The 27842-nt window shown below is 42.8% G+C and overlaps 1 protein-coding gene across 1 annotated transcript; it reads left to right on the top strand.

Moving 5' to 3' along the window:
- Window positions 1–705: 705 nt before the first annotated feature.
- LOC311001610 (NACHT, LRR and PYD domains-containing protein 3-like) lies at window positions 706–27653 on the top strand (the record flags this gene model as incomplete). The annotated part of the gene is made up of 10 exons (XM_083992717.1): window positions 706–725; window positions 3920–4033; window positions 5457–5535; window positions 5670–5883; window positions 6025–7843; window positions 7932–8105; window positions 24252–24512; window positions 24604–24777; window positions 26924–26970; window positions 27109–27653. Coding segments are annotated over exons 1-10 (3429 nt in total). The 5' UTR covers window positions 706–723.
- Between the last annotated feature and the right edge of the window lie 189 nt (window positions 27654–27842).

Below are 27842 nucleotides of genomic sequence, written 5' to 3' on the forward strand. Positions count from 1 at the left end.
TAGTGGACTGATAGTAGAAGTACAGCAGCTGATGGCAGCTTCCTCTTCCTCACTGCTGTGTGACTGCATTCAACTGACACTGATATGAAGCAGAGGAGAAGAGCCAAATCAGTGGAGGAGCAGCTGGAGACATGATGGACATGTGAGCTGCTGTGCAGATGAATGATGTGTGTTTCCTCTGCAGGTGAAGCTACAAAGTGTGTGTGAGCTGATGTGGATGTGAGCTCAGCAGCATGGATCAGTGTGACGACAGAGAGGAGGGAGCCCCTCCCTCTAAAACCAAGAGCCAGACCACAGGTCAAAGGTCAGATGAGCATCTCTAACTGTCCATGACTCAGATCACTGCTCCATCATTATTCACACTCAAAGCTCTGTGTGTGTTGTGTTCAAGGCCAAAGCAGCAGCACAAGCCACAGTCTGGATCCAACGATGAGTCCATTGGTCGTCGTCAGTTTAACAAGAGGCAAGCTTTATTTGAAAGGTCAGAGTTTAAAACAGTCAGAAAGACTTTTCTCTCTAAAAGTCAGTTGTTGTGTTTATTAAAAGGTTGAAGATATTTTTCATCAGTTTTTCTCCAACATGCACATTTATCAGTTGTGTTGTTGTTTCAGGATCCAGCAGCAGAGACCAGATTCTCCTGAACCCAGCTGTCTGTCTTTAAAGAGCAACTGGTCAATGGGCAGGATGGATAACTTTAAAGGAGGACGTGGATTAGCTGATCAGATGTATGAGACAAAACTACATTTCAAAGTTTTTGAGTTTCTGTTGAACGTAGTGTTGGGCGATCTTGACATTCTCAAAATCTATTTGTGGCGGACGTAATTTATTTGTGGCACATCAGTGAACACCTGGGGCCTCATTTATCATTGTGGATACACCTTTTTTTACACCCTTTTTTCCTCCATTTTGTGCGTACGCACTTTTCTCCGCCAAATTTGGGATCTATCAAGCCAAAACCTGACGGGGAAAAGTGCGGACATTTACACCCATTTTGACCCTGGCGTACCGTGATTTACGCCTTTTTTGAGGAACAGGAGGAATTGGCGACACCGTTGCTGAGTCAGAGAACTGCAGTGTGAGAGGGAGAGAGGAGCGGAGTACATTTAGAAGAGCACAGTAGGATTTTTTGAAGTAATTGTGGTAGTGGTGGACCGTTGATGCTGGCAATCCAACCCGCTCTATAATAACACTAGGCTATATGTTAATTGATAAACAGAGCGGATTGAGGATTTTGCTTTTTTGATTAGGCTATGTGTGACGTCCGACAAGGATCAAACCATCCAAGTTTAAAAACACACCGGCAGCAGCGCACACTGATCTGCAGCTACTGAGACTGTTATTATTCTGTCACCTGAGTTAACGAGGTGCACGTGTGTTTGGAGCTGAGGAGAGGAGAGAATAAAGAGTGAGACAACGCGGCTCTGAGGAGGAACTGTGAAGGACTCAGCTGTAATGGAAAATGACCTAAACCGAGTCCAGTATAGAGCTGTAACTGTGTAGTGGAAAGGCGTGCAAAGTAATGGTAACTATCGTCCTGCTTCCTACATTGTTTTAACATTTAGGTAAAAAAAAAAAAAAAAGATTTTCTGGGATAAAGGCCGGGGCAGATTACATAAGATTATTCTTCTTTCTGCTCCCTTTTGTTGAGATTTGGGAGGTTTTTGTTTTTGTAGCTTATTAAAATGCAAGATCATTTTTCTGACTGATTTATTGCCCGATATTGCCGTGTATGTAGTTCCGCTTCTTTCCCCCGCCCTCCGCCCGTTGTCTTCGTTGTCACTTTGTTGTCACTTTGTAGCCGCTCCACAGAGCGCACATGGCTAATTAATATGCACGTGCTGACCATATATGGCGTTCCGGGGGTGGAGTAAGAGGTGTGTTCACGTGTGCACCATTCTTGGGTCCGGTGTGATTTATTGCGGAGAGTTGTGCGTACGCACAGTTTGATTGATCTGAAAAAGGTGTAAATATTTTGGGTGTACGAGATTTTCGTCTTTTCGCCGTACGCAAAAATGTAGTAGCAGTTTTACACCCTCTTTGATAAATGAGGCCCCAGGTCGGGCTGTGACATAACAGGGCTGGCGTCGGCAGCCACAACACCAGCTAAACGTGTTTCCTCAAATTTGAAGCGGAGTGGCCACCCTGTTTACCACAGAGATTTTGTGTGCGGTCATATGACTACCTGGCTCCATCTGATTGGACGTCGCCAGTGGCTGCATTTGATTGTGAAACGCAGTCATTTGACAGAGTATCTGTTGGAAGCAGCCAGAGAAGCGGCTTCATTAAAACAAAACAAACAGATCGCGCATTGGATCAATAAAAAAAGTAGCGAGTATGTGTGTGTGTGTGTGATTGATGGCGCTGAGCGTTACATGACGCCACATCATCGCGCCAGTCGCATCTCATATCACCAAAACAAAGCTCTGCTCTCATTCCAGACTGGGATCAAAACATCAAACAACACTGACCAAAAATTATTGAAAAAAAAGAAGCAACAGTCTGTTTTTTTTTTTGTTTTTTTAAATGTGTTTATTAATTTTCTTCATAAACAAACATACAAAAGACAGGACCAGACTAAACAGCAAAACCACACAACAATTACAATGACAACAACAACAACAAGCATAGCAATGCAAAAACCCAAACAACTCAGTTCTGGGTAAATGTGACAGATACATTATACATTATACAACTTAGGGTGTAATATAGTGGAAGCTAGACAGGGAGAAAAATAAAAATAAAATAAATTATACCGTATCTTTTATACAAACGCTCTCGTCAGTATAGCAGAAACATTTACATTAATATAGTCAAGAAATGGTTTCCATGTTCTTTCAAAGGCATTCGTTTTGGAGTGCAGGAGACAGGTGAGAAAGTCCAGAGGTATATATTCCATTATTGTCCTGTGCCATCCCGACACTGAGGGAGCCTTATCTGTGATCCAGTGCATAAGAATATTTTTCCGGGCACAAAATGTCAGGACACAACAGTCTGTTTAACTGAAGTGTTGTGCCGCGGTCATCCGTCATACTGTCCTCCGCGGTCCAGGTGCTCCGCCGGTCAGCCAGATGCCTCGTCTGCCTCGGCAGACGGACCTCACGCTCCGTGGCGGGCGGCTGTGGCAGTGTTTCTCGCACTGCAGATGAGAGCGGAGCAACTGGGTGCTCTGTCTTTTGGACAATGGGAAAGGAGCCAAATGCCGATTGTTAGCGGGTCGACCCGCGTTTAAAAAACCTGCGTTGACCCGCTAATTTTAGTGGGAAAACGGCTGTAGCAGCAAAAAAAAGAACTTATTTCTTTCCTTCCTTTATTTTTCCTATTTTTCTGTGGCCGCTACTAAAAAAGGACAAAGTGCTTGACGCGCAGGAGCGCACGCAAAAACAAAAGGTCAGGAGAGTGAGTAGCTTATAGAAGTTGACTGTTTTATTATAAACAAAAAAGTAATTAATTATGAATCAATCAATGTATCAACAATGCTGCGCCTGGCTGCGGTCAATGACAGTTTTGCCAATGATTGTGCCATCCCCCAGCCCATTTGAAACCTCGGTAGGTCCTGCCCTCACCACCTGAGGAGGGAGGAGCTCACACAAAAAATTCAGGTTAATGAACAAACACAAAATCAAACAAAATATGTAAATAAATTAAGGAAACTTAAATGCGGCTCCTACAACGGCTATAGACTGGTGACCTGTCCAGAGTGACCAAAGTCAGCTGAGAAAGGCTCCAGCTCACCCCCCACCCTAGTGAGGATGAGCTGTATAGAAGATGAATGAACTTAAAGAGATATTGGTGAATGAGGCCCATTGTTACAAAATGTAGGAAAAGGAAGTCATTCACATTTGTAACCCTTAAAATAACTTTGCAGAGAATTCTTTTGAAAACCTAAAACTGTTAAACATGAGTTGTGTTGTTGTTTCAGGATCCGGCAGCAGAGACCAGACTCTCCTGAACCCAGCTGTCTGTCTTTAAAGACCAACAACTCAAAGGACTTCTTCATTAACTTTAAAGGAGGACGTGGATCAGCTGATCAGATGTAAGCTGTAACTGACAGTCAGACTCAGGTTATTGTAGAAAAGAACCAGTTTGTACGATGTGTTGTTGGACCAGGGCTGAAACCAAAGTGTCTCTGTCTGTTGTGAACGTCCTCAGGGGACATATAGGGCCCTAATTTCCTGGCGCAACTCAGGGGGGCGCAGCGAGGCGAGCCCTGACGCAGCTGGCGCAGTGGTATTATCGTCCAGTGCAACAAGGTGCGCAGCGGATTCGGTAAATTGGTAGACTGCTGTGCGCTAACCCCCTACCCAAAAGAAAAAGAGAGACGCTCCGTGATGCCTCCGTTACGCACAGCTGTTTGTTTATGTTGTGATCTGTGCACACGTGTTTAAATATAGGTTACTAAATATGAGTGTCTTTATTAATGGAAAAGGGGTGTGTGTGTTTTGTTTTTTGTTTTTTTTTTACTGGGCAACAGCTCTCAATCTGTCAGAGCAAGTGAGACGGGAGGAAACTGATGTTCTGGCCCGGTCCAAGCTGGCAGTGTCCGGTCGCGCGAACAGACCTCACGGGCTGATGATGCAAAAGTAGTCTGGGAGGGAGGAGGTTATGATGTTATCCAGGTTGAGAGCTGTTGCCCAGTAAAAAAAAAACAAAAAAACAAAACACACACAACCCTTTTCCATTAATAAAGACACTCATATTTAGTAACCTATATTTAAACACGTGTGCACACTGCACAGATCACAACATAAACAAACAGCTGTGCGTAACGGAGGCATCACGGAGCGTCTCTCTTTTTCTTTTTTCTTTAGAATTTAGCTGAGATGGAGATGTGAATATCTGCTCACTATGATGCCGAGGCTGATTGTGGTTTGCTGTGAGAGATGATAGTTTATTTGTTTTCAGTTTTATTTGTTATGGTCGCGTGACGATGCGGCTCAATAAATCAATAAGTAAATACATAAATATAGCAGATAATCGTGTAGTGTCAACACAGCAGTAATCCATCCTCATCTTTCATCTGTGCAGCCTTTGATCTGTCATCAGTGTGACGGGACAATCGATATAGATGTGCTGAATGTCTATGCTGCAATCTGTAGGTGCTGATTCAAATCTTCTCTTCCACGGTGAAATCAAACGTCCGCCTCACGATTTAAAGGCGAGGAGAGGAGCTCATTTGATTGGTGAAGATCTGACTTGGCTGTGTCAAACCCACTCCACGCCTTCTCTCCTCCCTCTATGCCATTTGCGCCGGTGGGAGGGAAGTAGGCGGGATGCGCCCTGCTGCGTTTCGAAGGAAAATTGCAAACTGCTCCTGACCTCTCCCCGTTGGCGAAGCGAAGGCGAGGCGCAGGCCTGATCCGCTGCGCCTGCACCTAGTTCACGAAAGTAGAGCTAATAAAGTCCATCTTGTATTATCTCTTTGTACTGATGTCGACTTGACACTGATTCCTCCACAGAGTGGACCAGGAGAGCTTAGAGGTTCCCAGTGGTCAGTCTGCCCAGCAGCATCAAACACACCTGGACTCCATATTTATGGTGAGGACATGTCCAACAGCTGCTGTTACATCTGTTGTGTTCACCATCATCTCCATGCTGCACTTTGACACCAGTGGATTGTCAGTCTGTCAGGTTTTAGTTTGATGCTGTCACTCATAGAGTTTCTGTTCCAGCTGCTGGAAGAGAACATGGTCACTTTTGTCAAGAACGAGCTGAAGAAGATCCACAAGGCTCTGAGTCCAGATTACCCAGAATGCTCAGGGAGTCAGAGGGAGGATGAGGAGGATGAAGAGCAGAGGAGGAGCATCAGAGAGGCATTAGTGAAGATCACAGTGAACTTCCTGAGGAGGATGAAGCAGGAGGAGCTGGCTGAGCGTCTGCAGAGCAGTAAGAGGATTTCTCTAAAGATTCAACATGATGGACAAATGAGACATTCACTGACATTAACACATGGAGGGAAACATGTTCATATAGTCGTTATTGAGAGGAATTAAAATGTTATATTTTACTGTATTTTTGTTTATTCAGGAACTCCTGGTGCAGTTTGTAGACGTAAACTCAAATCTGTCCTGAAGAAGAAGTTCCAGTGTGTGTTTGAGGGGATCTCTAAAGCAGGAAACCCAACCCTTCTGAACCAGATCTACACAGAGCTCTACATCACACAGGGAGGGGCTGGAGGGGTCAATGATGAACATGAGGTCAGACAGATTGAAACAGCGTCCAGGAAATCAGACAGACCAGAAACAACCATCAGACAAGAAGACATCTTTAAAACCCCACCTGGAAGAGACGGACCAATCAGAAGAGTGATGACAAAGGGAGTGGCTGGCATTGGGAAAACAGTCTTAACACAGAAGTTCACTCTGGACTGGGCTGAAGACAAAGACAACCAGGACATACACTTCACATTTCCCTTCACCTTCAGAGAGCTGAATGTGCTGAAAGAGAAAAAGTTCAGCTTGGTGGAACTTGTTCATCACTTCTTCTCTGAAACCAAAGAAGCAGGAATCTGCAGGTTTGATCAGTTCCAGGTCGTCTTCATCTTTGACGGTCTGGACGAGTGTCGACTTCCTCTGGACTTCCACAACACAGAGATCCTGACTGATGTGACAGAGTCCACCTCAGTCAACGTGCTGCTGACCAACCTCATCAGGGGGAACCTGCTTCCCTCTGCTCGCCTCTGGATAACCACACGACCTGCAGCAGCCAATCAGATCCCTCCTGAGTGTGTTCACATGGTGACAGAGGTCAGAGGGTTTACTGACCCACAGAAGGAGGAGTACTTCAGGAAGAGGTTCAGAGATGAGGAGCAGGCCAGAGAGATCATCTCCCACATCAAAACCTCACGAAGCCTCCACATCATGTGCCACATCCCGGTCTTCTGCTGGATCACTGCTACAGTTCTGGAGGAGCTGTTGAAGACCAGAGAGGGAGGAGAGCTGCCCAAGACCCTGACTCAGATGTACATCCACTTCCTGGTGGTTCATCTAAAACTGAAGAAGATCAAGTATGATGGAGGAGCTGAGACAGATCCACACTGGAGTCCAGAGAGCAGGAAGATGATCGAGTCTCTGGGAAAACTGGCTTTTGAGCAGCTGCAGAAAGGAAACCTGATCTTCTATGAATCAGACCTGACAGAGTGTGGCATCGATATCAGAGCAGCCTCAGTGTACTCAGGAGTGTTCACACAGATCTTTAAAGAGGAGAGAGGCCTGTACCAGGTCCAGGACAAGGTGTTCTGCTTCATCCATTTGAGTGTTCAGGAGTTTCTGGCTGCTCTTCATGTCCATCTGACCTTCATCAACTCTGGACTCAACCTGATGTCACAACAGCAAACATCAATACTAACACCTTTGTGGTCTCAAGTGTTTCGAGAAAAACCTGAACCAAATTCTTTCTACCAGAGTGCTGTCGACAAGGCCTTACAGAGTCCAAATGGACACCTGGACTTGTTGCTCCGCTTCCTCCTGGGTCTTTCACTGGAGACCAATCAGAATCTCCTACGAGGTCTGATGACACAGACAGGAAGTGACTCACGGTCCAATCAGGAAACAGTCCAGTACATCAAGAAGAAGATTGAAGCGACTCCCTCTGCAGAGAAAAGCATCAACCTGTTCCACTGTCTGAATGAACTGAATGATCGTTCTCTCGTGGAGGAGATCCAACAGTCCCTGAGATCAGGACGTCTCTCCACAGATGAACTGTCTCCTGGTCAGTGGTCGGCTCTGGTCTTCATCTTACTGTCATCAGAAGAAGATCTGGACGAGTTTGACCTGAAGAAATACTCTGCTTCAGAGGAGGCTCTTCTGAGGCTGCTGCCAGTGGTCAAAGCCTCTAACAAAGCTCTGTAAGTGTAGAGATTGTTTGATTTATTCATCATTATATAAAAACACTTTTGTTTTTGCAACAGATAATAAATTCCCTTCTCCTTCCAGACTGAGCGGCTGTAACCTCTCAGAGAGAAGCTGTGAAGCTCTGTCCTCAGTCCTCAGCTCCCAGTCCTCTAGTCTGAGACACCTGGACCTGAGTAGCAACAACCTGCAGGACTCAGGAGTAAAGCTGCTGCCTGGTGGACTGGAGAGTCCACACTGTAGACTGGAGACTCTCAGGTGAGGATCCATCCAGCTGTTTATCTGATGCCACTTGAACACAGCAGAAGGTGTTGACAGAGGGTTCCTGTGTGTTGTGTGTGTTCAGTCTGTCAGGATGTCTGGTCACAGAGGAAGGCTGTGTTTCATTGGACATGTTCATGTTTTTAGTGAACGTTGAACTGAATGAATCAGTTTATAAATGATTAACCTGAGCAGCGTTCACTGTCACCAGAGTGAACACTGCTCAGGTTTTATGACAGTTTTACATCACGTCTCATGACGTCTCTGTTTCAGTTTGTTCTGTCCTCTCTAATAAACTATACAAACTGGATGGTTGAGTATTACCCTTACTCACAGGGAACTTTATTAAACACTTTCCGTAACTCACTCTAAGTACAATGTGGTCTCTGCTCTTTTCCAGGTACAACAACAACTGCGCATGTGCTGTGTCTCACCTAACACAGTCCGTGTGGAAACAATACCATTGTTACATCCCTTTTCTTTTAAACAAAATAAACAACAGTAAAAGAAAACAGATTTTCATTTACTCTTTTTTTTTCTCTTCCTCTTAAATTAAATAATAGCAGAATATCTTTGTGTCAATTCCTTAAACACTATTATTGCTATTAACAGATACAACATCCTCTGGATATAAAGTGCAAACTTACCCACAGCTTTCAACAAGCTAACTTATACTTTCTATTTAGTGTAGCTTTCATAAACAAACAACATTACAGTATGAAAGTCCAGGAACATTTTTTTTTCTCTTCACTTTACAGAACCCACATATTTACTTTAACCTTTCCTCCATTCTCTTTTCTTTACATTCACATTTTTTTCATCAATATGACGTCAGTTACACACAAAGTCATTCAGGTATCTGGGTTTCTGGACTACACGTCCAGACCTTGTAGTGACACTATGATTGTTACCAGTGTCCTGTGTAGGCACCTGTGTCTCTCCTGTATCCACAGGCCTTGTTGGTGTTGGATTAACTCTCTCAGTGTCCATGGCTCGCCTGAGATGGCGGCGATTCCGTCTCAGGACACTGCCAGAGTCCAGCTCTACTTTGTAGGATCTATGACCCACTGGGGTCACCACCCTTGCTCTCTTCCACGTTGTGTTTGGCTCAAGTGGCTGAACTCGCACACAGTCCCCAGCTTTAAGTGTGTTCATGTCTTTTGCTGTACGATTGTAATATTTTGCTTGTCTTTGTTGGTTGTGTATGAGTCCTTCTTTGATGTCCATAACTTTTGGCTTCAAAAGACATTCTTTGATGGGCAGCAGAGTCCTTGTCCGTCTACTCAAGAGCCTCTGTGCTGGACTTGCATTCAGCCCTTGTGTTGGAGTGTTCCTATGATCAAGTATAGACAGGTATGGATCCTGTCCAGACATCTTTGCCTTCTTCATAAGCCGCTTGGCTGTCTTTACAGCTGATTCTGCTTCCCCGTTACTTTACGGGTAGCCCGGTGAAGAAGTAATGTGAGTGAATTCCCAATTTTGGCTGCATTTTTTGAACTCTCTGGATGAATACTGGGGCCCATTGTCAGAAATGACAACTTCTGGAATCCCCTGTCTGGCAAAGTATGCTTTTAACTTCCTGATAACTGTGCTTGATATTGTGTCTGGGAGGTAATCAATTTCCAAAAAGTTGGAAAAGTAATCTACTGTTATCAGATAATCTCTGCCTTCAAAACTAAAGAGGTCAGTACCCACTTTAGCCCATGGTCTGTTTGTGATCTCGTGCGGCTGAAGTGTCTCTTTCTGCTGCTTATGATCTACTGACCTGCACACATCACACTTTGTCACAAATGTTCTTATGTGTTCATTCATACCTGGCCAATAAATGCATTCTCTTGCCCTCCTCAGACATCCCTCAATCCCTAGATGTGATGAGTGAATCCGTTTGGTGATGTCACCTTGTAGTGATTCAGGGATGACAACTCTCTCTCCCCTGAAAACAAGTCCATCCTGGGTGCTCAGCTCATCCTGAAAGGAAAACTAATGCATTATATCAACAGGTACATCTTTCTTGTTTTGTTCCCACCCTTTCTTAATGGTGTTGATCAGGGTCTGCAGTTTTTTGTCTGTCTGTGTTGCAGCACGTATCTCACTCAGCCTCTCTGCTGACATTGGTACAAAAGCCACCATGTTGTCAACCTCAACCTCCAAGTCTCTCTGGCCTTTGTAACTGTCTCTCAGATACGCTCTGCTCAATGTATCAGCCAGTAGCATGTCACGACCTGGAACATAAGTAACAGTTAGGTCATATTTTTGCAGTCTTAACAACATTCTCTGAAGATGTTTCGGTGCATTCCACAGTGGTTTTTTGATGATATTTTCAAGTGGTTTGTGGTCTGATTGTACATTAACAGGTCAGCCGTAAGTGTACTGATGGAACTTTTCCATCCCGAATACTATGGCGAGGCACTCTTTTTCAATCTGGGCCTGCCATTTTGTGTCAAAGCTGCTCCCAGCCCGGATTCACTGGCGTCGCATTGCAGTGTAAGCTCCATCTCTGGCTCATAGTATTTCAAGAGCGGTACCTGTGTTATTTTGTCTTTTAGTCTCTTGAATGCACTCTCCTGCACCTCGGACCACTCCCACAGACTCTCCTTGTGTGTTAGCTGTCTCAGTATCTCGCAGTCGTCCGAGAGGTGTTCATAAAACTTTGCCAAATAGTTCACCATCCCTACCAGTCTCTGGACACCTTTAATGTCTGTAGGTAGTGGCATGTCTGTGATGGCTCGAACCTTCTCCGGATCGACTTTCAAACCCTCGGCTGTGAGAAGGTGTCCGATGTAAGGCACTTCCTGCTTTCTGAGCTTGAGTTTTTCCGCATTCAACTTAACCCTTGAGGCCTCTAGGGACCCAAAAGGGTCCTTTTTGAAATTCGTATTTTGTTTATCCTCAATATCTCAGTCAGTTTTAAAGCAAATTTAATGAAATTTCCCAATAATGTTTATTGTGATTTTTTACATTTTATGATGATTTTTAATATTCCAAATCCCCACCTTTGTAAAGTCTATAGAATAGGAGATACACAGTTTAGTGTTTAGACCCAAACGGGTCCCATTGACTCCCATTAAAACCACTCATTTTCGATACACTGTAATCCTGACATATTATAATGCTTTTTCCATGAAAACCTAATAAATCTAAACTTTTGGCTTCAAAATAAAGGAAAAATAGGTTGTGGGTTAGGTGACCCCCCTAAACCCCTATAGAACCAGGCCTCCATTGAGACCTTGATTCCCGGTTTCTTACCTTGCAGATTGCACTGCAATAAAAAAGCTGAAAACCATAAAAATGGTTTTGGTGTGTGGAGACTGATGGTAAAGACTGGTGTGAAAGTGGATGAGAAAATATCTTGTCGGTGTGTGTGTCGGTGTGTGTGCAAAGTTGGAATCATAATAAAATAGCTAAATGGGCTTTGTTTATATTTTGCGTTTTTTATGTTTTGATTCTCAATATCTCGGTCAGTTTACAAGTTAATTGTATGAAACTTGGTCAGGATGTGTGTTTTATTGTTATTGTTAAAATTCTAGATCCCCTTTGTTGTACGGTGTATAGAAAAGGAGATATGCATTATGCGTATACATTCGCTACCCTCAGGCCCAATCTGGGCCCATTGACTCCCATTATAAACACATATTTTTTGATATACTGTAATCCTGGCATATTAAAATATTTTCCCATAAATACCGGATTAATCTAAACCTCTCCCTTCAAATTAAAGGGAAAATAGGTTTTAGGCCCCCTTCCACCACTAGAGGTCTCCCTAAACCACCAGAGAACTAGGCCTTCACTGAAACCGCTGTTTAGGCATATTTCTCTTTCTATGCAACATATAGGGCAGTAAAAAACTATGAAAACCCTAAAACTGGTCTGGGTGTGTTTGGACCAATGCAAAAGAGTGGTGTGAATGTGGGTAAGAAAAATATTTTGTCTGTGTGTGTCTGTGTGTGTGAAATTTGCATCCTCATCAAAGGCCATACAGGCTTTGTTTATGTTGGTGTTTATAAACAGAATCCATATCTCCCATTTGTGTGGTATCTCCATACAAATCTCTACAAAAACATACAAAATATAGAAAAAATAATATAAAACTTCATATCTACAGTTAGGTCTGACGTTTGTGAAAAGATTTGAAGCAGTAAAAAAAAAAAAAAATGTTATGTATATTACCTTTTTATGGCATTTATATGACAAGGGCCGTTAGTATAAAAGTATATGTTTTTGTTATAGCTCCAAAAATAATAATGTATTCAAATTAATGTTGTTAACAATTGTTGACATGTTCAAGCCTCTAATAACCTCATATGGAGTGATCCACTTTGGATCTCATTTTTGGGAAATATTGCATATTTAGTTTTTTTCCTCATTAAAAAAACAGGGGGTTGCCTGACAAAAAGGGCATAAAAACATAAAAAATTACTAAAAATAATAAAAAACTTTATGTTTATGAATAGGTCTGGAGTAGCTGGACAGATTTCATGTGAAGAAAGCAAAGAAAAAAAATAATATATGACATTTTTATGGCACTTTTATGAGAGGGACCCCTTTGGGTCCCAAGGGATACAAGGGTAACTTTTTTGAATAAATTGTAATAACTCCAAAAAAAAAAAAGAATTCAAATTAATGTTATTATCAATTGTTGACATATTCAAGCCTCTAATAACTTCATATGGAGTGATCCACTTTGGATCTCATTTTTGGGAAATATTGCATATTTTGTTTTTTTCCTCATTAAAAAATCAGGGGGTCGTCTGACAAAAAAGGGCATAAAAACATAAAAAATAACAAAAAATAATAAAAAACTTTATGTTTATGAATAGGTCTGAAGTAGCTGAACAGATTTCATGTGAAGAAAGCAAAAAAAATAAATAATATATGACATTTTTATGGCACTTTTATGAGAGGGACCCGTTTGGGTCCCGAGGGATAATTCAAGCCTCTAATAACTTCATATGGAGTGATCCACTTTGGATCTCATTTTTGGGAAATATTGCATATTTTGTTTTTTTCCTCATTAAAAAATCAGGGGGTCGCCTGACAAAAAGGGCATAAAAACATAGAAAAATGACAAAAAATAGTAAAAAACTTTATGATTGTGAATAGGTCTGGAGTAGCTGAACAGATTTCATGTGAAGAAAGCAAAAAAAAATATTCATATATGACATTTTTATGGTACTTTTATGAGAGGGACCCGTTTGGGTCCCGAGGGATACAAGGGTAACTTTCTACGAGGAGGCCTCAAGGGTTAATGTTCCTCTCTCTGCATCTCTGAAGGAACTGTCGGAGTTTGTTGTCATGGTTTCACCTTCTCCTGTGATGAGAACATCATCCGCGATGATGTGGATGCCTGGCAAGCCCTCCAGTGCTTGCATCAGCTTGCGTTGAAAAACCTCAGGCGCTGGGCTGATACCCATTGGCATCCTGAGCCACCTAAATCTCCCAAAAGGTGTGGCAAAAGTGGTAAGGCAAGGCAAGGCAAGGCAAGGCAATTTTATTTGTATAGCCCGTTTTTACCACCAGTTTGTCTCAAAGGGCTTTACATGGCATCGTAACAACATCCTCTGTCCTTAGACCCTCACATCGACTGAGGAAAAACTCCATGGAAACCCTTTTAACAGGGAAAACCAGGAGAAACCTCAGGGTGAGCAACAGAGGAGGGATCCCTCACCCAGGACGGACAGACGTGCATGGTAAGGTAGCTTGATTCTGCTGCTAGCTTCACATGCCAGAATCCATGTTTTACATCGCACACAGTGAAAACTTTTGCCTTTGACATGTCTGGCAAAATGTCATCAATCGTTGGTAGTGGGAAATGATGTCGTTTCAGAGCCTTGTTTAGCGGTCTTGGGTCGATGCAGATTCTGGGCTTTCCATTTGGTTTCTGCACCGACACCATGCCACTTATCCAATCCGTACTGCAGTCAACGGGTGCAATAATCTCTCTGTCCACAAGACTTTGTATTTCCTCTCGTAGAGGTTTCATCATAGCCACAGGGACTCTTCGCTTTGGGAGTTTCACAGGTTCCACAGTGGAGTCAATCTCTATTTTGTATTCACCTTCCAAGCATCCATCCCCTGTGAACACATCCTTGAACTCAGTCTTTATCTCATCCAAAGTCCATGGCGACTCACTGGTGTCAGTTGTGGAAACAATGCTATCAGTGGCAAATATGTTCTCATACTGTACTTTTATGAGTTTCATGGCTTCACTAGCCTTCCTGCCAAGCAGGGGTGTTTTACAGTCCTCTCCCACAACTTGAAACTCCAGTCTATACAACTTCTGATTTCTGGGATTTCTCACTTTTACTTTGCATTTGCCAACTGGTCGCAACTTGGACTTGTTGTACATCACTAGCACTTTATCTGTGTGTTCAATCTGTGTGTCTGGATTCAGCATGTGTACTGGTAAAACATTGCATGTCGCTCCACAGTCAATTTGAAAGCTCACCAGGTTGTTGTTGATCATCATTCCAGCGAACAATTGTTGCTTTTCATTTTGTGCCATTCTCATGTCCTTTATTATGTGATTCACAGCCTCCATCTCTTGTGTAACTGCTGTGACTGTCATTATATCCTCGCACGAGTCCGAATCTTGTTCAGTGACAGCGTGCACTTTCTTCCTCTGTTCTCTGTGACTCGCTTTGCTCCTGCAAGTCACTGCGAAGTGGTTTTCTTTTCCACATTTTTTGCATCTTTTCCCAAAAGCAGGACATTTTGTTTTTTGTCTTTCATGCATTCTTCCTCAAAACTTGCATGATATTTCTGTACTTTTGTCTGTCTTTGTTCTCCGCTGGAAAGCATGTACTTCCTCAACTACTTGTCGTTCAATAGTCTTGCTGTGCTCACGAGAGATTTCCATAGCTCTACACACCAGTAAACATTTATCCAGAGTCAAATCCTATCCCTAATAAGGGAGTCTTGTAGCCCACCGAAATTGCAGGTGCTGGCTAACACCTGATTTTAGGAGCACAATGTTCATCAAACTTTGCTATCATACGAGCCACAGTCCTGTCTTCTGTACTCACACCGCTCATTAGCTTGTTGCAGAGCTCTCTTCCGCGCTCCCCGATGAGGTAATGAAACAGCATTACTTTGGCAGTCTCTTCCGCGCTTGGTAATGCCAGTCCCATGTAGAGATTAAACTCCTCTTTCCATGATTTCCAGGACTTCGCTAGGTTACTTGCGTCCATATCCCACTGTGCGGGTGGTTTTAATCCCTCCATGTCTCACTTGTGCACACGTGCGTCGTCTTCCACACTCGTCTGGACCGCTCGTAGTTACGGTGTCTCATGCTGTAAATCCTCCGTTCGTCAGCCGGACCGCTGCCACCATGTTTCAGTTTGTTCTGTCCTCTCTAATAAACTATACAAACTGGACGGTTGAGTATTACCCTTACTCACAGGGAACTTTATTAAACACTTTCCGTAACTCACTCTAAGGCCGAATTCCGATTCTCCCCTTAGCCCTAGCCCTTGGCCCTAACCCTTCTTTTTGCGCGTTCACGTGAAGTGGTAGGGGTGTCCCAATTCTGGTTCAGACGAGGGTTAGGGGGAAGGGGTAGGGCTATCTCGCCCTCGAAACGGAGATTTTTCAGGGGCACACTACGGACCGAGGGTTATGGCAAGTTTCCCAGAATGCATCTTGCGGCAACCGGCAGCTGATTTATTTCTCACTGTAGCGCTGTTATTACGTCATTTTGTTAAGTTTTAATATTTTTTCTTTTTTTTTTTTATTTTTTTTTTATATTTATTGTTTTTCCTTTTACAAAGCATTTTATAAAGTAACACAACATGAACATGGGGTGTTTTCTGTCACAAAATTACAGCAAAGTGTAACCAATCAAGTATAACTTGATATAGAAAAGAAACTTAAACAAAAGAAGGGCGTTTCAGAGAAATGTACATTTTCCATTGCTTCCAGATGTCATTGAATTTGGATTGCTGGAGCCTCATTGAAAAAGTGATTCTTTCCATTACATACACATCGTAAATAATATCATACCATTCATCTATAGATGGGACGTCTGGCTTGAGCCATTTCTTTGTAATTGCTTTTCTAGCAGCTAGACTCAGTATTCCAAATAAATATTTATTTTTCTCACTTACATTAGCTGAGTGTACAAAACCAAAAAGAAGTTCGTCCCAGTTAAATGTGATGACAGTACCAAATATTGTTGTTAGTTCTGAATAAACCTTGCGCCAGAAAATATTTATTTTTGGACAGGCCCAGAACAAATGGTAGTGATTGGCTTCCTGAGAACGACACAACCTCCAACAGCTAGAAGATCCTGTGTGGTAGCCCTGCTGAGCAGGTGTAATGAAATACCTAATGAGACACTTCCAGCCGAAAGATCTCCATGTATTTGAGCATGATATCCTCCACTGAAATTCACAGTATTTAATCCAGGTATCTTCTGAAAGGCAGCTGTTGGTTTCCCTGTCCCATTTTTGTTTTATATATGTGGTATTCACTGTTTTTATTTCCTGCAGGCCTCTATAAAGTCTAGAGATGACTTTAAGCATGGAATCTGTCCTATAAGCACTGATAAACACTTTTAATAAACTGTTTTCCAACGCCTTTTGACTTTTTAACATAGTGCTGTTTAGGTGGTGGCGTACCTGAAGAAATCTAAAAAAGTCACTATTGTTGAGACCATGTAATCTTTTCAACATCTGAAAGCTCTTCAGTGTTGTCTGGTTGAACAAGGTACAATATGAGGAGAGACCCAGGCTAACCCATCTCCTATAGTTGGCATCCATCTTATTTGGGGCAAAGTCAAGATCATAGCAGCACCATTTCAGAATCTTCACCTCTTCTAACATATCATATCTCGAGATAACATTTAACCATGTTTTCAGTGTTAGGTTGATCCATTTATTTCCTGTTTCCATCAAGCATTTAATTAGTCTTTTATCCCCTATTCTTGCTTGAATTGGTGTCGTCCCCGATATGTTTTCTTCAATTTCCTTCCATCTTGCTTTGTAATCTGAGACGCACCAACAAAACAGGATCCTTAGCTGGGCTGATATATAGTAATCTTTTAGGCAGGGAAGAGCCAGTCCACCCTTATTTTTTGATATTTGAAGAGTTTGGAACCTTATTCTCGGTTTTTTCCCCTGCCAAATGTAGCGTGATAATAATTTATCCCATTCGTTAAATTGTTTATCATTTATTTCAATTGGGAGGGTCTGGAATAGATATAATATCCTTGGTAGGATGTTCATTTTTACCGATTCAAGTCGAGATTCAAAACTTAATATTGGAATAAGATTCCATCTCTTTATATCTTCCTTTAATTTTTTATTTAATAGATCAAAATTTAAGTTGTATAACTTTGATAAATCTTTTGGGATGTTGACTCCCAGATACTTCATATGATCTAGATCCCATTTTATTTGAATCTTAGAAGTAATGTTTTGGCTAGGTTTGTAATTGAAGTTTAATATTTGGGTCTTTTGGATGTTCAGTTTATAGCCTGAGACAGAACCAAAAGCATCTAGGAATGATAGTAGTTTCAAAATTGAATTTTCAGGGTTTGACAAACTAATTAAAACGTCGTCAGCAAATAAGGAAATCTTGTATTCTTGGTCTAATATTTTTATACCAGAGATATTATTATTCTGAGTAATCCCCTGACTTAACGGTTCAATAAACAATGCGAACAACAATGGGCTCAACGGGCAGCCTTGTCTAGTCCCTCTTTCCAGGCCAAATGGGTTTGAAATTGCTCCATTTATTTTTACTCTGGCTTTTGGTTTATTATATAGTGCTTTAATAGTTTTAATAAAAATTTGATGAAATCCAAATTTGTCCAATAGTCGAAATAGGAACTCCCAATTAACCCGATCAAAAGCCTTCTCGGCGTCAAGACTTAACAATACTGCCTGGAGTTTATTTTTGTTTATCTCCTCAATTACATGTAGCGTTCGGCGAATGCTATCTTGTGTCTGCCTTTGCTGAATAAAACCTGTTTGATCTAGACTTATTATCTGAGGGAGAATATTTTCAATTCTTTTTGCCAAGATGTGGGTAAAGATCTTATAGTCTTGGTTCAAAACACTTATCGGCCGATAGCTTCCACAGTCTAACTTGTCTTTACCGTCTTTTGGTATCACAGAGATCACTGCTTCTTTCCAAGAGAGAGGAACAATACCAGTTTTAAGCACATAGTTGTATGTAGTTTTCATTCTTGGGGTGAGTAAGTCCTTCATCTCTTTGTACCACTCCGCCGGAAATCCGTCTGGCCCTGACGCTTTGTTTATCCTTGAATGTGATATTGCCTTTTTAATTTCTTCATCTGTAATTTCACCAATTAGAAACCTATTTTGTTCATCGCTCACTTTGGGTAATTTTATGAGTTTTAAAAAAGCTTCCATCGCTTCTTCATCCGTTTTGGGTTGGGCATATAGATTGGTATAAAATGTTTCAAAGGTTTGTTGGATATCTTTTATTTTGTAGTGTGTAGAGTTGGTAATGGGGTCTCTTATTTTATGAATTGTATTTTCTGCCTGTTGCTTTTTTAATTTGTAAGCTAATAATTTAGCTGATTTACTTCCGGTTTCATAGTATTTTTGTTTTAGAAAGGTTAATTTTTTCTTAATATCATTTGAGTAAATTTCATTCAATTCGTTTTTTTTCTTACTCATTTCCATTTTTATTCCTGGATTTAGGGTCTTTTTATGTGCATTCTCTAATTTTTCCAGTTCCGACTGTAACTGTTCAATTTTTGCTTTTCTCTGTTTTTTCAAACTCGAGCAGTAGCCTATAAGTTTTCCCCTTAGAACCACTTTGCAAGCATCCCAAAGAGTTAGTGGGGATACTTCTCCGTTGTCGTTTTCATCAAAATATTGCTTTATGTCTGTTCTTATTTGTTCCCGCATTGGATCTAGGATCCCTGTGTTTAGGCTCCAAATGGTCCTCTTTTTTTCGGTGTCTAATGTTACATTTAAGTAGACTGGTGCATGATCTGATAAATCCATTGTCCCGATATTGCAATTTGTAACCCTATAAATGTCCCTTTGATACATAAGGTAATAATCAAGCCTAGAATAGATCAAATGTGGGTGAGAAAAAAAAGTGAAGTCTTTTTTAGTCGGATTCAGTTCTCTCCAAGTATCACAGAGACCGAGCTCCCTCATCATTATTTTTATATTTTTAGTAGTCTTCTTTTCTCCTGTGTGGCAGGGTTTTGATGAGTCCAGGGTTGGGTGTAGTCTAACATTGAAGTCTCCACCACAGATTAGGGTGCCCTGCGCTTCCGAGACTAATAACTCAAAAATTTGTTTGAAAAATGTCCACTCAGATAGTGGAGGAGCGTAAACATTCAAGAAGGTAACTAAAGCACCCTGTAAATAACCTCGGACCAGAACAAATCTCCCATCCAAGTCTTTCTTTTCATAAATGCACTCAAAATTTAATTTCTTAGAAATTAAGATTACCACCCCTCTCTTTGAACCCTGTCTATAGGAAGACGAGTATTGATTAAATCGCCATCTTATAAGTTTTTCATGTTCCGAATTTGATAAATGTGTCTCTTGGAGGAGAGCTACTTCTACTTCTTCCCTCTTTAATTTTGCCATAATTTTGCTTCTCTTGATTGGATTGCCTAGACCATTTACATTATATGTAATGACCTTAATTGACTTGGTACTTTGCATTGTATGTCATTTAAGTATAATTGAAGCCCTGAACGCCTAGATAAAAAAGAAAAAAAAAGACTTCTGCACCCCTGGTGCTGTGGGTAACAATAGCACCAACACGAACCTTAACTATAACAAAACAGAGAACACAACAAAAATACACTTTGACTTCCAATGATGAGGCCTCTTTCATGGCCTCGTAACTCAGATGGAACGTGAGTTGAGAGGGAAAGTCTCTTCCATCTAACGATGAGAGAGGGCCCTCTTCAGCTTCTAAGCTGATAGACAGGTCCAGTGTCCAGTAAAATGTCCCGACTTCACATATATATTCCTTATGCCCTTAAAATTATCTACTTAGGCTAAAATGCGTAGTATTACACAAATAACCTCACAGAATATGTCCTATATGATTCTCTCATCTCAGTGTCAAGTCACAGGGAGAAATAGGTAGGCTATGTGATCGTTACATTATTAATACTTATCAAGTGTCCTGACGTCGGAATCTATGAAGTATCTCTTTGAAGCCGTGTTTGGTACTCAGGTTCTCCCGGTTTCCTCGCCGTCCGCTGGGTCGCCAAGTCAGCTGGCTGATCTGATCCAAGAGAGAGGTTGGGTTTTTCAGAACCGTCACCGGTATCCCCCTCGCTGCCATGTCTTCCGTTGCCGCCTCTGCCGAGTTGTAGGTCACCGTGCCTTCCTTGTAGTGCACCCGCAGCCTGGCTGGGAACGGGGTCTGGAACCGTATGTTTCTTTCCTTCAGCGCAGCTTTTGCCTCGGTGTAATCCCTCCGCTTCCTCAGCAGCTCCGGTGCGTAGTCATGATCCATATGTATCTTCTTCCCCTGGAAGTCGATTCCCTTTCTTTGCCATGTTTTTTTAAGTACCTCTTCTTTCATTTTAAAGCTGGAGAATTTGACCACGATGGATCTTGGCGGGGCTTCGGCCGGGGGTTTCGTGTTGAGCGCCCGGTGCGCCCTCTCAATATTCAGGGCTGTGGAGGACGGGAGCTCCAGGCCTTTAATTAGCAGATCTTCCACGAACTTAGTCATTGTTGCCGTGCCTTCTTCGGCTCCCTCCTTTACCCCATATAGTCTGACATTCTCCCGACGGGAGCGCCCCTCCAGGTCCACCAATTTAGCTTCTGTTTGCGCCTGAAGTTTCACCAACTCAGCCAAAACCTCCTCTGAAGACTGGATTCGAGTCTCCGCTGCGTCTATGCGCTCCTCCGTCTCTTCCACTCGTTTGTAGATCTTATTAATGTCTTCGCTGATGTCGGTCAGTTTCTGGCTAGAGTCTTTTCTAAATTCTCGTAGCTCTTTCAGGATAATTCCGAGCTTAGCATCATGGCTGTGCTCCGGGTCAGTCGGTTCCGTGTCCGCTAGCATGTCGTCGCTAGCTTGTGACAGACGATCTTCTTCCATGTCGTCGTTTTCCTTCCTTTGTGCGACACTTTTCTTAGTTTTCCTGGGCATATTCTTTGGCCCGTTTCATTTGCCTCTATATTTGCGCGTCTCAAAGGTATTTCGAGTCGTGGCCGGGCCGTGTTTAAATATTACCGTCAGGAGCCTGCTAGTCTATGCTGCCATCGCTTCGCCAGCCAGACCGGAAGTCAAGTTTTAATATTTTTTCATGCGAGAAAGTAGCTGTTTAGATCCCAATGTGCGGTCGGTTTATCCACATGAGGCTGTTTAGACGTTTGCTCCGATGTTTTTCGGAGAAGTGAAGCTCCACGGTGGAGCCTCCACCTGTGGAGCAGATCAGCGGCTCGTCACGGAGACACCACCCCGTCCGGAGAGCTTGTCAGCCGGCCAACCTCCCGACCTCGTCCCGTAGAAAAGACGACCGCTAATTAACTTACCCGCAGGGTTTTAAAGGTTTACCGCCGCGTAGTTGTATTCTTTTTAGGAGATAAATGCTCGTCTCATTGATGACATGTAACAATTGTCGCATTAATTTGTTTGAATTAAAAGTGAAGCTTCATGTGTTTTGGACACAGAAGCAGCACTGCCTGGGGGATCTGTAGCCTATACAGAAATCACCACATTTACATCAATAAATAAATGTTTTACAATGAACCGATCAGTCTTCATTACATTTTATTTTATTTTATTAAGTTAACGTGGTTCTGAATAGAGGATTTGTGGCAAAAGCTCGTCACGTCTGCTTATGTGAAAGCCAGCAGAGACGACTGATGACGCATGTGATTGTTGAAGTGGTGTCCCAATTCGTAGGGGTTCCCTACTCCTTGTAGCTCCGTTTCAAGGGCAAGGGTAAGGGCTAGGGGTAGGGGTAGGGATGAAAAATAGAATCGGAATTGGGCCAAAAATACACTATGTATTTACATAGTGTATTTTGGGGTACTTACAGGTCCTTGTTACACTTGTAATAAGAAATGCCAAAGTGGCCTCTCTCTTTGCACAAGCATTTCTTATTACAAGTGTAACAAGGACCTGTAAGTACACGAAAATACACTATGTATTTACATACGGTTACATAGGTAATTACACTGTAATTAATTAGGTAGATACACAGGAACAAGGACCCCTTAAAATAAAGTGTTACCTTAATTTAAATAAACAGATCAAATGAACATGAATTAGTTCATTTTCATCCGTATGAACTGAACTTATAAGGAGTTCTTTTTAAGTGTGAACTGACACAAACACTGACTGAAGAAACTAAACTGCATTTGGTGGTGGTGGCTCACTGAACATCTGAAGTGGTGTGAACATTAAAACACTGATTCCGGGAACCTGGTCCAATATTTTATTGTTTGGAGAAAACAATATATCACGCGGACCTCGGACCTCGGTCCGGACCCGGACCAAGTGATGGTTCGATCTGGACCCGAGACCAATCTCTAATAAGTTCACATTTTCCTGGAGTATTTTTTTCCAACGGGACAACAGGCTCAGCTATAGGTCAATACGAAAGCTTCACTCAATTGAGCCAATCAGATTGTTTGTTTACCCTGCGTGGCCAGTGCGTCCAAGAGGGAAAGAGAAAGGAGACGGAGTGATAACAGCCTTGCTCCAAAATAAAAAAAAAAGTTGATGCTGAAGTCAAAGGCGAGCCGCCGGACGATTGTGGCCGCCGCCGCCGCCTTGGTTTAAGCATGTGTGTGTGTGTGTGTGTGTGCGTGGGGGCCGTTCAGATGTGGGTCTCTTGCGCGCACAAACACATTACTTTAATGTGCGCTCACAACCGAAAGCGACGCCGTAGCGGTGCGTATTCGGTGCGACGTGCTTGTTTCCTGCTTCTCCCGCCGGTGTTGTGTCAGACCCCCGGTTCTCCCTCGGTCTGTCACATGGAGCTCTGCCCCATTTGGAAGGAAGCCCGTATGCGGAAAGACGTCGCCTCCGAGATGTAGAATGTGTGTTATAGAAGAGAAACACCTATGTCTGGCCTACTGACTTGTATCACCAGAACAGAACAGACATATCCTGTGATTTTCAGCCTCCTTCCATATTTAATGGAGGGGGACAATGCAGCTATCAAGATGCTTTTGACACCTTGGCCTCAAAAAAAGAAAAAAAAAGCACAAAACAAACAAACAAAAAAACAAACAAACAGGGAAAACCCCTTATTTATTCTGTCTTGTTATCTTTAATTGAATTAATTTGCCTGGGGGCTACTTTTATTCATGGTAAAAAAGGGTTAGAAAAAAAAGCTAGTTGTTTACTATACAAGTGCACTATGTTAAATGTTTCCTGTGTTGAACATTGACAATAGATTTGAAAATGCACTTCGTTGATTTTATTTAATTGACATAGGAGTAGGCTATTAGACACCATTTGGACTTTATAAGGTTTGGACCTTTCACTTAGATGAAAGTTTAGTAACTGGACCTCAATGAATTTTAATTGAATACCCCTGATATAGAAGATAGTTGGTGTAGGTAGAGGATGATTTATTCTGTATAATGAAATAATAAAGGAACTTTACACATTATGACATCAAACTAATATTGAAGATAAATGAAGTTATTTTTCGTAAACTTAATTAACACATCCACAGTTTTGGTGATTCACTTTAAGGTCAAACTCAGGTCTCTAGTATGAGATAAAAATCAATATGATAACATTCAAACAACATGAGCAACTTAAATCAATAAACAAAGGAAGTGAGGTCAGTACAGTCAGGTTGTCTTCAGGCAAATGTTTGGAGAGAAAGAGAAGGTCAAAGGTCAGAGGGCGGGGTTATATCACCTTAAGGGGTGTGGTTAGGAGTGACTGTGGTGATGCAGGCAGGGTGGAGTCTGGGATTTTAACACTGACTGTATATATACAAACAACAACACAAATATATACATTACATACAAAGATGAGTGAGAGATCACAGTTTATAATCAAATCTATCTATAAATCTATTAATACAAACTAGAACATGTTGAGTAAGAAACACTGTAAACTCTCAGGTTTGTGTTGAAATGTTGTGTATTTATGATTCTAACCTGGTATTTCCTTCATATTGAGTATGTGAGTGTTTTTCTTTGAATTCCTCGTCAGAATGAGCGGCTGTAACCTCTCAGAGAGAATCTGTGAAGCTCTGTCCTCAGTCCTCAGCTCTCAGTCCTCTAGTCTGAGACACCTGGACCTGAGTAACAACAACCTGCAGGACTCAGGAGTGAAGCTGCTGTCTGGTGGACTGGAGAGTCCACACTGTAGACTGGAGACTCTGGACCTGAGTAACAACAACCTGCAGGACTCAGGAGTGAAGCTGCTGTCTGGTGGACTGGAGAGTCCACACTGTAGACTGGAGACTCTCAGGTGAGGATCCATCCAGCTGTTTATCTGGTGCCACTTGAACACAGCAGCAGGTGTTGACAGAGGGTTCCTGTGTGTTGTTGTGTGTGTTCAGTCTGTCAGGATGTCTGGTCACAGAGGAAGGCTGTGCTTCTCTGGCCTCAGCTCTGAGCTCCAACCCCTCCCATCTGAGAGAGCTGGACCTGAGCTACAACCATCCAGGAGCCTCAGGAGTGAAGCTGCTGTCAGACAGACTGAAAGATCCAGACTGGAGACTGGACTCTCTCAGGTATGGAGAGGCTGCTGCAGCCACACACACTGTCTGATAGAGGAGGACGAGCTGGAACGTTTTCTATGGCCCCGTTTACACCTGGTCACACCTGGTATTAACATCTGTCTCAGGCAAGGCAAGGCAAGGCAAGGCAATTTTATTTGTATAGCCCGTTTTTACAAACAGTTTGTCTCAAAGGGCTTTACATGGCATCGTAACAACATCCTCTGTCCTTAGACCCTCACATCGACTGAGGAAAAACTCCATGGAAACCCTTTTAACAGGGAAAAATCGGAGAAACCTCAGGGTGAGCAACAGAGGAGGGATCCCTCACCCAGGACGGACAGACGTGCAATAGATGTTGTTACAGACAAGAAACAGTTTACAGTTTGTCACAGAATGTGCGATCCATGCATTGATGACATCAGACCCCATCACTCAGACCATGTCCAGAGGTGGTGTAGGCCACAGTGAAGCTCCGCCCACCCCACTGACGTCCCCTGTCACAGTCTGACTCGTCCCAACACAGTTTATACTGAAGCCAAAATCTCAGAGTGTTTCAAACATGAGCTGTGCAGCTTTCATCAGTCACAGTGATGAACTACTGGGATCAGGAGTTTCTCCTCATGATGACTTCAGTGTCTCATCATGACTCACTGTGTCATATTCAGGAGAAGAGATGTCAGTGATGAAAGCAGCTGTTGGCAGCTGTGCTCTGAGTCTCTCCAGATGTTTGGATCAGACTTTATTTCAGAGTATCAGGAAACATTTCAGCTGCAGCTGGTTGAACTGCTCCTGAACCAACAGAGTGTTTGACCTGAACAGTCCCAGAGACTGTGGACACCTGTTGAGTGTGGACACACTAATAACAACACAGCAACAAGAATCAAACCATGTCCACTGCTCAGAGACATTCGTCTCCCAGCGTCTCCAACCAAGAAGGAAATAAGAGACAGAAACCAGGCGGCACCATCAGGTCTCTGTCTGGTCAGATATTGATGATCAATAATTAGCTCAGTCTCTCTGAGATCCTGGTCTTGTCCTGATGAGATGTGTTGTTGTGTTGAGGAGACAGTCAATCACAGTGGGACATCCAGATGTCCTCACTGTCCAGAGGCCTGGAGCTGTCAATCAGAAGACAGTGAGTGTAGTGAACAGTGTAATAATCAGTGTTTGTGGCTGAATGTGTGTGTGATCAAACAACTGTTTTCAGACTGTGTGTGTGCTGACTCCAGATCAGATGAAGCCACAAAGTGGCTCCTTAATGAAAGTCTCCAGCAGCTGGAGCTTCACTTCCTGTCTGAGTCCATGTGCTCTGAGCTGAGCCTGGTTCTCTCTGCTCTACAGTTTCTCTGCTTCCTCTGGACTCTGACTTCAAGTCCAGTCAAACTGTGTGGACAGGTTTGATGGAGCTCAGGACTGGTCCTGAGGACGGCTGCTTTATTCCACATGATGTGACTGATCTCAGTGAGTCAGTGTGTTGCAGCTGATCTGTGTGAAGAGCAGAGAAGAACAGAGTCATTGATCATGAGATCCTGATCCGTCCTGTCACTGTGATCAGATGGTTTCTATTAGAGCTCCTTCATCCACTCACTGCTGCTGTGGCTCCTGTGGAAACCTGCTCACAGCCTCATTCTTCAGCTTCCTGTGGAGTTTTCTTCAAACTAACACAAGTTGTGTTCACACTCAGTGTTTCTCACTAAACTCACTGTGTGTTTCACTGAGCTCTAACAAACGTGTTGAGTGTGTTTCCTTCCTCATCAAACACTGAAACCATCCACTGTTCACAGCTGCACTCTTCTTCTTTCCTGGTGCATTGTGGGATATCTGGGCTGGTCAGCTCCACCTGTTGTGTCTTCATCTTCTTTGCTGTGACGTGTGTTTGTGCAGCTTGAGAGTCAGAGAGTGAAAGTGTGTGTCTCACACTGCAGTGACATCATATGGAGAAAAGACATGATGAAGTGTTTCCTCCTGGTCTCCTCCTGCTCTGTATCATCACTAGATAAAGACTCCAGCTCCTTCTTCTCTGTGCTCAGTGTTCATCCATACATACAAGCCTCCATGTGAACACAGTGATAAAACAGTGTGTGTGTGAGAGCCATGTAATGTCCATGTGTGCATGCTGACAGAGAAGGTGCTGCTCTGACCCCCCTCCTCCTTTCAGGGTGCAGCCTGCTGGAGTCCCATATTTGACACCAGGTCCAAGGAAGTGTAAGTGTGTTTTGACTTTGAGCAGCACATTCAACCATCTTCACACTGTCACATCACTGACCTCATGAGTCTTCATCAAACTGTCAATAACTGATCACATGATCAATAACTGCAGCTGTGTCTTGTTCTCTCCATCAGATTCCTGTCCACTCACAATCGACACAAACACAGTGAACACAGAGATCAAACTGTCTGACAACAACAGGAAGGCTACATATGTGATGGGGGAGCATCAGTCATATCCTGATCATCCAGACAGATTTGACCAGTGTCATCAGCTGCTGTGTTCAACTGGTCTGACTGGTCGCTGCTACTGGGAGGTCGAGTGGAGAGGAAACGTTTATATATCAGTGAGTTACAGAGGAATCAGAAGGAAAGGAAACAGTAATGACTGTTTGTTTGGAGGGAACGATCAGTCCTGGAGTCTGGTCTGCTATGATGGTGATTACAGAGTCTGGCACAATAACAGACGGACACATATCACCTCCTCCTCCTCCTCCTCTGTCTCTGACAGAGTAGCAGTGTATGTGGACTGTCCTGCTGGCTCTCTGTCCTTCTACAGAGTCTCCTCCTCTGACTCACTGATCCACCTCTACACCTTCAACACCACCTTCACTCAACCTCTGTATCCTGGGTTTACACTCTTCTGGTCCAGTTCTGGTTCCTCAGTGAGTCTGTGTTGAGTGAACCAGAGTCTCCTCCTGTCACAGAAACCTTCTCACTGTTGAACAGTTCAGTCTCTGTCTCTCTATGATTGACAGCTGCAGCATCAGTTTCAGATTTATTCATTTTCTTCTGATGTTTCTACTGTGATGAGACTGATGCTGTTAAAACCTTTGACCTCTGTCCCCCTCTGGGCTCTAACCTGGCCA

This window comes from Trachurus trachurus, assembly GCF_905171665.1.
Source record: "Trachurus trachurus genome assembly, chromosome: 18".
NCBI classification, from domain to species: Eukaryota; Metazoa; Chordata; class Actinopteri; order Carangiformes; family Carangidae; genus Trachurus; species Trachurus trachurus.